At 38.7% G+C, this 10,465-nt stretch overlaps 1 protein-coding gene across 2 annotated transcripts in view; it reads right to left on the minus strand.

Annotated features, from left to right (window-relative positions):
- Positions 1-9,280, minus strand: part of xpnpep1 (X-prolyl aminopeptidase (aminopeptidase P) 1, soluble) — a 25,978-nt gene extending 16,698 nt beyond the window's left edge. The window contains exons 1-8 of one of the 2 annotated variants that reach the window (XM_037690326.1): positions 9,167-9,280; positions 6,842-6,966; positions 5,192-5,255; positions 4,836-4,940; positions 3,114-3,206; positions 2,655-2,798; positions 2,340-2,435; positions 111-192 (exon numbers count right to left, since the gene is read on the minus strand). In XM_037690326.1, coding sequence (XP_037546254.1) covers positions 111-192; positions 2,340-2,435; positions 2,655-2,798; positions 3,114-3,206; positions 4,836-4,940; positions 5,192-5,255; positions 6,842-6,958 — 701 coding nt within the window. In that variant the 5' untranslated portion in view covers positions 6,959-6,966; positions 9,167-9,280. Of the gene's footprint in view, positions 1-110; positions 193-2,339; positions 2,436-2,654; positions 2,799-3,113; positions 3,207-4,835; positions 4,941-5,191; positions 5,256-6,841; positions 6,967-7,156; positions 7,234-9,166 lie in introns of those variants that run through there. The other variant, XM_037690325.1, reaches the window with a different exon arrangement.
- Between the last annotated feature and the right edge of the window lie 1,185 nt (positions 9,281-10,465).

Raw genomic sequence — 10,465 nt, forward strand, 5'->3', positions numbered from 1 at the left:
TATATATATATATATATACATACAATTACAGTTCTCTCAATAAGTCATTTACCTTGATTCAACAGAATTAAAGTTAAATTGGTTTCAAACCAGTTTGTTGCTGGAGTTACCTGATGGAGTTCATCCCTACTATTGCATATGCAAAGAATACTGGATTGTAATCAATGTCTGCACCACGGAGGTTAAAAAGCCCTAAAAATGAAAGAAACAAAAGTGTATGTTATTTTACAGTACATTACTTTGAATAAAAATACATCTGTATAAACTCAGAACAAAAATATAAAATGCAACTTTTTGTTTTTGCTCTCATTTTTCACGAGCTGAACTCAAAGATCTTTTTTACACAACAGGCCTTTTTCTCTCAAATACTGTTCACACATTTGTATAAATCTGTGTTAGTGAGCACTTCTCCTTTGCTGAGATAATCCATCCACGTCACAGGTGTAGCATATCAAGATGCTGAGTAGACAGCATGATTATTGCACAGGTGTGCCTTAGGCTGACCACAATAAAAGGCCACTCTAAAATGTGCAGTTTACAGTACAACGTCACAGATGTCGCAAGTTTTGAGGGAGTGTGAAATTTGCATGCTGACTGCAGGAATGTCCACCAGAGCTGTTCAAATTAAAGATCATACCTTTGTTTAGTGTCCGGTGTGACCCCCACCCTGTGCAGCAATAACTGCAACTAAATGTTTCCAGTAACTGTTGATCAGTCCTGCACACCATCTTGGAAGAATTTTAGTCCATTCCTCTGTACAGAACAGCTTCAACTCTGAATGCTGGTGGTTTCGTCACATTAACTGCTGCTTCAGGTCCTTCCACAACATCTGGATTGGATTAAGGTCAGGACTTTGACTTGGCCATTCCAAAACATGAACTTTATTCTTCTTGAACCATTCTTTGGTAGAATGACTTGTGTGTTTAGTGTCAGTGTCTTGTTGCATGACCCACCTTCTCTTGAGATTCCGTTCATGGACAGATGTTCTGACATTTTCCTTTAGAATTCTCTGATATAATCCAGAATTCATTGTTCCATCAATGATGTCAAGCCGTCCTGGTCCAGATGAAGCAAAACAGGTCCAAACCATGATACTACCACCACCATGTTTCACAGCTAGGATAAGGTTCTTATGCAGGAATGCAGAGTTTTCCTTTCTCCAAACAGAACTATTTTCATTTAAACTAAAGTTCTAGTTTGGTCTCATCCGTCCACAAAACATTCTTCCAACAGTCTTCAGGTTTGTCCATGTGATCTTTATCAAACTGCAGATGAGCATCATTGTTCTTTTTGGAGAGCAGTGGCTTCCTCCTTCAACCCTGCCATGAACCATTGTTGTTCAGAGTTCTCCTGATGGTGGACTCATGAACATTAACATTAGTCAATGTGAGAGAGGCCTTCAGTTGTTTAGGAGTTACCCTGGGCTCCTTTGTGACCTCGCTGACTATCACACATCTTGCTCTTGGAGTGATCTTTGTTGGTCCACCACTCCTGGGGAGGGTAACAATGGTCTTGAAGTTCCTGCATTTGTACACAGTCTGTCTGACTGTGGATTGGTGGAGTCCAAACTCTTTAGAGATGGTTTTGTAACATTTTCCATCCTGATGAGCATCAACAACTCTTTTTCTGAGCTCCTCAGAAATCTCATCTTTTCCTGCCATGATCCACTCCCACAAACATGTTGTGAAGATCAGACTTTGATAGATCCTGTTCTTTAAATCAAACAGGGTGCCCACTCACACCTGATCATCATCCCATTGATTGAAAACACCCGACTCTAAGTCCACCCTCAAATTAACTGCTAATCCTAGAGGTTCCCATACTTTTACCACTCACAAAATGTAATATTGGATCATTTTCATCAATAAATTTATCTACTTTTAGGACTTGTGTGAAAATCTGATGATTTAGGTCATTTATACAGAAATATGGAAAATTATAAAGGCTTCACAAACTTTCAAGCACCACTGTACCTACTGTAGTAATCATAACTTGCAGACAACTGCACGTAAAACTTTAAGTAAGTAAATTAAGTACTACTGTGTACTTTGTTCTTCAGGTTCCTATAATTATAACAATTAATGGCAAAACATTGGTTTTCTTGGTTGAGTTTTTTTTTTTTTTTTTTTTTTTTTTTGCTCTTGGCCATCTAGAATCTGCTGCCATGCTGGCAGTAATTAAAAATCCTGAGAAGCACCTACCAAGATGGCAGCACAAATTCTCATCCCGTTAGCATAGACTGGGCCATGCTTGGCCATTCCAGTGTATTTCTATGTCAGTGGTTTTACACGACAGAAACAGAAACTACCAGACTTGATGTATTTTAGAAAACAACATACATGCAATCTCATCCAGTGCTGTGGCAACAAACCAGGTGATTTTCCTCTCTGTCATCTTGCCTCGCAGTGCGGTAACCTTGTCCTGCCAGGAAATACCTGCAGGTAAACAGCAACAACGCGGCATGACAGAGCCATCAAGTGGTCGTCACGAATGGTCAATGCAGTAAGATCAACTTTGATTTATCTTTAAATTATAAGAGCAGTGGCACCTGTCAACAATATTACAGCTTTGTACAATGCATCTCATACATAACGCTCATCTGCTCCTATAAACTAAGTGAACGCAGAATCGATGTCATTGCAGTGAGACCTGACCTGTGTATTCTAGTCCCAGCGTGCGGAGCTGCATGCTTGGTCTTTCCGGTCGGTCAGTCCAGACTACATCAATCAGGTTGTCCTGCACAGCCACCAGTGAGTGTCCTGCACTGGTCAGCGCCTTGGACATGTTCTTCCACTGGTCTGAAACACAACAGAACAAGACTTATGCACAAAGAGTTAGGATGCAAAAACTGCTAAACCTGTTATTCTCTCTTGGTTTTAAAAATGTTTCAGTTCAGTGTGCACAATTTCCTACTTAGAAATTTCAAAAGGAAACACTGATGAGTTTAATTTCTTGTTTCCCATGAGGCCAATTTAAAACCTGACAACTGCAATGTGATGTTTTTACTTTGTGTTATTTGTTTTATGATGCATGACGTGCACAGTGTTTGTGGTAGACTGAAGTAAATGACAATCCTCCTCACTGACAAGAAAGAGAAAATCTCACTAACGCACCTGCAGCAATAATCCAAGGATCAACTCCCACTTTGGAGTTCTCAGGTAAGACGTTGATCAGCCAGTCCTCCTGAGACGGCGTCTCCTTCAGTCCTATGTGAATATTGATCACATCAGTTACACCTTCATACCTGCAAACTAGTCGCTTTTCGGCAAAATTCGCCAATTTCAAAGAAAAATATGTGTCTTGTGTTGTATGCGTGGAAAGAGTCCAGCTGATGGTGTTATAGAGAACACCGTGAAGGAGAAGGATGGTGTTAAGGAGGAAGAAGCAAAGTAACACAAGTTTTCTGGAAATAAAATAGACCAAAATGGTCAAATCAGTTATGGGGAAGGAATAGTGGAAAGGAAACCATGGGAGAAGGAGATGGATGTTTTTCCAAGTGGATTGTGAAGGAAAGGGGAATACACTTTATGAAGTGTAGAAATTGTGGCACCAAGGTAGGCAGGAACATATAAATTGTTTTGTTTTAATATTTACATCCAGGTTGACAAAACTGACTAAAAAGTGTTGTTTGTTTGTTTTTTGTCACTTGCTTGGCACAGTGTAGTTTAGTGTTGTGAAAGCTGCATGATGCCAGGTCATTTTCTGTTATGAGTCTATCACTAAATCAGAAAACGGTAAAAAGCCTAAATTCACTGTTGGTGGTTATTAAAATGTTCATTGTGTAAAGTTAATATTCTTATTTTAAAACATACAGTTGAGTGTCACCATTGCTTAGCACAATGGCAAGTTGTGTTACAAATAAAACTAAATAAAAAGTTAACAAAATAAAAGTCAAGTTCACCCCTAAAGTCATTGTTTGTGATAAATTGTGTCACATTAATAGAATTCAAAATCTTACTTCTAACCTACAAAGCACTCAACAACCTAGCTCCATCTTATCTTCGAGATCTTATTGTTCCATATTTTCCTAACAGAGCACTTTGTTCTCAAACTGAAGGCTTACTCGTGGTTCCTAGAGTTTCCAAAAGCAGAATGGGAGGAAGATCTTTCAGTTATCAGGCTCCTCTCTTGTGGAACCAACTTCCAGTTTCTGTCCATGAGGCTGACACATAGTCCAGTTTTAAGACTGGACTTAAGACTTTCCTTTTTGATAAATCCTATAGCTACTAGAGGACAAATTAACCTCATTTCCTTAAATAATTTGCTAAAATTTTATATTTTTCATTTGATACTATTTCTATCTTAACATGTGATTCTTGACCTGCCATTGTGTATCTGTTCTTCTCAAACCCAGCCGGTCGAAGCAGATGGCTGCTTGTCCTGAGCCTGGTTCTGCTAAAGGTTTCTTCCTCATGAGAGAGTTTTTCCTTTCCACTGTCGCCTTCATGCTTGCTCAAGACGAGAGTTCTGCGATGGAGTTAAACTCAAAGCAGTCTGCTCCTCAGATAAATTATGTTAAAATTATTATTTTATAAATGAATGTTTCTGTTCAGTGCCCTGAGACGACTTCTGTTGTGACTTGGTGCTACATAAATAAACTGAATTGAATTAAATTATCTTAACCATAGCAGTGAGATTAAAAACAGGATGATTCCTACGTATATGGACTTGTTGAATGAGGTGTCTCTAAAATATCCTGCTTCATGATCAATAATTTCAATAAGTTTTTAAATCTGTCCAGAGGACCTGACTTAATTTTGTTGACGTCTCTAAAATAGTTGTTGAATCAAGTGTTTACTTATGCAGGTAAACGTAGATGTTTAACAACCCATTACCTATCTTCATAAGTGTCCAGTTGTTGTCCATCTGCTGGCTGGCCTGGAGGAAATATCGTCCATCAGTCCACATTGCAGCATGCTGCTCTGTGATAATGGCTGTACCTGAATAACAAAGCAGAGCAAACAAGTTTCTCTGTCACACAACTTGTGTGTTGGTTGAGTTTGTACAGTTAGGATAATTACTCAGAAAGAGGCTACCTAGTTAGAAGAACATATAGTTTCAAGTGAACATCCTACGCAGCACTGAAGTAGTCTAGTTCCTGGTTTGATCTATCAATAACAGAAAAATCCTATCCCACACTTTAGAGATATACCTGAACGCTGCCGTCTGTTCACACAGAAACAAAACATACCTGCAGATCCATTAAATCCACAAATAAATTCACGTCTGCAGTCACACGGTGAAATGTATTCACTCTGGAAGACACATAACCAGGCAGGGGAGAAAAGCAGAGGAGGACATGAACTTCCATCACAATCGGTAAGAATAAACTGAACCTTTAGACATTTTACATACCACCTGTTGTTCTTGTCTCACATCATGTTTATGTGGCAGAAGAAAAAAAAAAGGTGCAGCAGAAAAAATGACTACAAGGATGTACAACTGAGCTGTCCATTTTTTTTGTAACTTTAAAACATTACTAGTGCACCCAGGATAAAGCAACACATGCAGATAGATTTATGCTAAGAATATAGTTTACAGGTTGTCAGACCAGTCCTCAGCCTAATTGTGTGAATGCTTCACATTTTTTTGCAATCATTTTGACTTTTTTCAGACTAATTCAGCAAAATCATGCTCTACCCCCTTGCTTCTGGTAATTTAAGCTAATTTCTGTTTGTTTAGCTACTGTTCAGCTGGCAAATGTCAGATTTTCTCAGATTATTCCAACTTTATTGTGCTAATTTCTGCCTCTTTCTGCCTTAGTGGGTACACATGTGGTCATTCCAACTCTTTATGGTAATTTAAGCTTCTTTCTACATTTCTTTAGCTCCTATTCAGCTGTTTTTGGCAAATTTCAGGTTTTTTTTTCCAGGTAATTTCATCTTTTCTGTGCACATTTCTGCTTCTTTCAGCCTTAGTGGGTACATTTGTGTTCACTCCACCTTTTGGTAATTTAAGCTTATTTCTACTTTTTTTAAAAAAAATCTACTATTAAGCTGTTTTTGGCAGATTTCTGCTTTTTCCAGATTACTTCTACTTTTTGGTGCTAATTTCTGCTTCTTTCAGCCTTAGTGGGCACAACTGTCCTCTCTCCGCTTCCTTTGGGCCATTTATGCTTCTTTATACTATTTTTTTTTGCTACTATTCAGCTGTTTTTGGCAAAATTCTGCTTTTTTCAGATAATTTCCACTTTTTGTAATCATTTCTGCTTCTTTCAGCCTAATTAGGCAAACTTGTGATCTCTCCACTTCCTTCTGCTAATTTATACTTCTTTCTACTATGTTCATTCATTCAACCTTTATTTATACAGGTTAGCCCCAGTAGCTACTATTTAGCGGTTTCTTTGCTAATTTCACCTTTTTTAAAGCTAATTTAGTCATTTTTGTGCTCATTAATGCCTATTTAAACCAAATACAACAAATATGTGTTTTTCTGCCTTTTTCTGCTAACTTAAGCTTGTTTCAGCTACGTTTCACCATGTTTTAAGCTAATGGCAGCTGTTTTTCAGCAGGTTCTTCAGCAATAAGCGTTCACACTAGTGCAGTTTTGCTGGAAATACAAATTCTCTGGTTTTTAAATAGCTGAAGAGAGGCGTCTAATCTTCAGCAGAACAGACTCATTAGTTGTTGTAACCTGTGGACATGACATGGAAGCTCCTATGGTGAAAATCAAAAGTGAATGCTGGCTAAATTTAAAAATCAAAGTCTGAAGAATACACGCAAATCAGACTTTACAGTTGTGTAAAAAACGACGAACAGCAAGCAACTGAGCTGTTAGAACAGAGAGGTTAGTTACGTGAACGTGCATGATGTGCATACAGTGTTGAGGGTTTTTAACTCACCTGGTGTGCATCTCCTGATGGGACTATGTAGGCCTGTAAAGGCTCAGAGAAGTATTTACAGCTCCTCATTGCCTGCCGAAGCAGTCGGAGTAGTTCTCCTGTGATCTTTGGAGACATGGCTGGGTCTGCATTGAAAACAAAGTGAACCAATTCTAAGACAAATAAATTTAAGGTAAATGAAAATAACTTCTTGGAAAACTACAGTACACGAAGATCTCTGAAAGTTCAGTTAAATATTAATTATTAGGATTAAAAAAAATACACCACTGCTGACATGTACTATTTAAAATCACACACTAATTAACAGCATGTTACCTGACGTCTGGGAAGCCATGTCAAATTCAGACGACTTGAGCTAAACGCTGACTGACTCTGGAGCCTTCACTGAGCTCAAAAGTCACAGCCAACACCCAGTCTGAACCTGCTATAATGTGCCAATTCAGCAACTCTGACAGCGGACAGGTTAAACATTAAAAGATAAAAATAAAAACAAAAGGCCTTGCATTCCTTGAAGCATATGCATATCGACCACTTCCTTTCACGTCAGAGTTTTAAACTAATATCAACTTTCATAACCTTTGACCGAAAATACTCTAACAGTTTGTGTGAATCTCGTTTATCTCTGTGTCCCTGTGGAGGACTGGAGACCTGTCCAGGGTGTCCCCTGCGTCTCACACAGTGACTGCTGGATATGGGCACCAGTGACCCCTGCAACTCTGAAAGGAAGGAGCGAGAACAGATAATGGACGGACGGACGGACGGGCGGGCGGACGGACGGGCGGGCGGGCGGACGGACGGACGGACGTGTTAATGCTTGGAATACGTGTTGATGACTTTCAGCTAATACATGCCAAATATCTCAAAATCTAGAAAATTGGCTTAGTTGACATCATTTGTTGCCTAAATTAATTGGAAGCGGCAGCCAGCTTGATTTGGACTGACTCCAAAACTTAATGAGTAATGATTCCTTTCTGTGTTTGATTGAAATCCATTCAGTGATTAATACGATATAAACGTTAAATATTTGACTCCAATAGTTAATGGCAAAGTCATAAAAGTAGATGTGCGAGCAGTTAGTGCTCAGAGAACGTGCTGAGAATAAGTCTCAGGTACATTTGCACCAAATTTTAGCTCAAGATCTGTAAAATTGTCTGAGTTACAGCCATTTATTGTGCTTAATAATGTTGCTTAGCTGTGGAAGCCATCTTGAATCGGAGTGGCTTGGAAAGGTAAATGGACTGTACTTATATAGCACCTTTTTTATCTAATCAAGATACTCAAAGCACTTTACAACACAATCTGTGCCCTCATTTACCTCCACACACACATTCATACAGCATTCTACTACATCTCTACAACAATTGAACAAATCACACGCCGATGGGTCACACATCAGAGGCAATGAGGTGTTCAGTGTCTCGCCCAGGTACACTTGGACATGCGACTGCTGGTGGAATCAAACCCCCAACTCTTGCAATAGAGGACGACTGCTCTAACCACTCAGCCACAGCTAATCAGTTGTAAATGTACATTTTGTGGTTATTTACAAAAAAATTCAATAAAATCCATTCATGAGATATTTTGCTAACAGACGCATGGTTGACGGTTAATGGCACACACAGATAAGGAAAAACGCTTTCATCCTTGTTGCCTTTAATGGTGGGTGATGAAAAGACACACAGACTGAAGTCGACATTTATGTGCGCAATTTCTACATATAAAAAAACAATAATAATAAAACAAAGGCCAAGACATATGATGCGATTTTAAATGCATATTTCTAAAGACAGGTGTGTGGAGTAACATGATGTAAACAACTGACCAATCACGTTGCAGCACTCTGCATCGATGAGCTCTCCTATTGGCTGAAAACTCTGCATGCGATGTTGTTTACAAGTTGGCATGAAATGAATCACGGTCATTCAATTTGTGATTCGATAACTGCTTAAGCAGTCTCGATTAAAATAATTACTATTGTTTTGTTGATTAAAAAAAGAAAAAGAAAAAAACTAGAAACCGCAGCACGTTCGTTTGTGGGCGTATGTCTGTGCACGTACAATATCGAACAAACAAACTTAATTTATTCAGTCTCGCCTTTGAATTTGTTGCTGGATGTGGTAGCGGCTATCAGCAGGTTTTACAGGCCGAGGTAAAGGCCTTTACTGTGGCTTTCATGCAGAGATGTAGACGGCAGCTAAATGTTTCTGCCTCGTCGGGAAACAGACTCGACATGCTGCTGAAGCGCCGTCTGTTTTCACGCCAAACTCCCGCTAGCTGAATTAAAAGAGCCCCACACGTTCAGGCAGTGAAACACTGAATACTAACCCGCTGCTTGTGCCTTTGGGGAACCGGTTCTCGCTGTAAAAATCGAAGCACTTTTTGTTTACCAGCTCGGACCGTGTATCAGTTCACAAAACCGGAGGCTGCCATGTCGTTGCTGACGTCAGGGGTCACGTGACCGTCGTTTCTTCCAGTGGACGCAGCGGAATCGAGACTCGCCTCTTCCTCTGAATATTTTGAAACGGCATAATAGAGACAATAGATTATAGGAAAAAAATACTTCTTCTGTGCTCAGTAGTTTATATTTTGGTTTTAGAGACTTCTATTGAAAGATTAAATGTTTCCAATGACGACACTATCAATATATATTCCCTTCTTAGATTAGAAAATACAGCATAATTCAACATCTTAGTGGCTGTCAAGGGGACTTTCAATACGATTCACGCACAGATTAAAAACACTGGGTGAATAACATTCGTGCATTTAAATTTATTTCAATAAAAAGTTTTGCATCTTCTGGAGGTGCTTCACAAACACACCCACTTGTAATAGCATGTTGCTGCCACAAGGGGGCAGTGTCTGAAAGATGTGGTTTTTATTTTCTTGGTCATGTTTGCCGTTTTGTTCTAACGTTTGTAACCAAAACCTGCTCCTTTCACTCTTAAAACTATTCCTGTTTTTTCACCTGGACTTTTCTATTTTTACACTCCTGTTTATTGTCATTCACATCACGTGGTACATGAGGTGGAACGAAACTGTACTCTAGGTCCCAGTTACACCCAAAAAGAGCTGCTCTTCATAAGTGAAGGAGTAAGGGAGTCCAACTGAGTGGCATGTGCAGTGATGATGTCTTCCTGTTCCTGTCCTCACTGAGGACATGCTTGTGAATTTAATAATAATAATGGTGTTATACAGTATTAAGCAAGTTATTCACAAGTTTTTTTAATTGATTTTACATGTATATTAATGGTTTGCTTACAGTTCAGTTTCATTAACGAAATACAAAATAACTTAACACGACAGTGAAAAGTAGGGATTCATAATAAATCATTTATTTAAGATTAATGAATATTATCTATCGTGTGTGTAATCTATCAATGACAGAATGTGTCAAACTGGTGACAGAGAGCTGGTTAAAGATGTTTCCATCGCACACCTTCACTATTCTGAAAATAAATAAAAAGATCCACTATTATGGCAGCTAGGGAGCAAATAGGAAGACAATTTCAAAACAAGGATCTAAAGAAAATCACTGAACAGCACCCACCCATTCACACACACACACACAAACACACACATATATATACATATATATATATATATATATATATATATATATATATA

The sequence above is a fragment of the Nematolebias whitei genome, chromosome 16 (genome assembly GCF_014905685.2).
Source record: "Nematolebias whitei isolate Nwh7 chromosome 16, NemWhi1, whole genome shotgun sequence".
Lineage (NCBI taxonomy): Eukaryota > Metazoa > Chordata > Actinopteri > Cyprinodontiformes > Rivulidae > Nematolebias > Nematolebias whitei.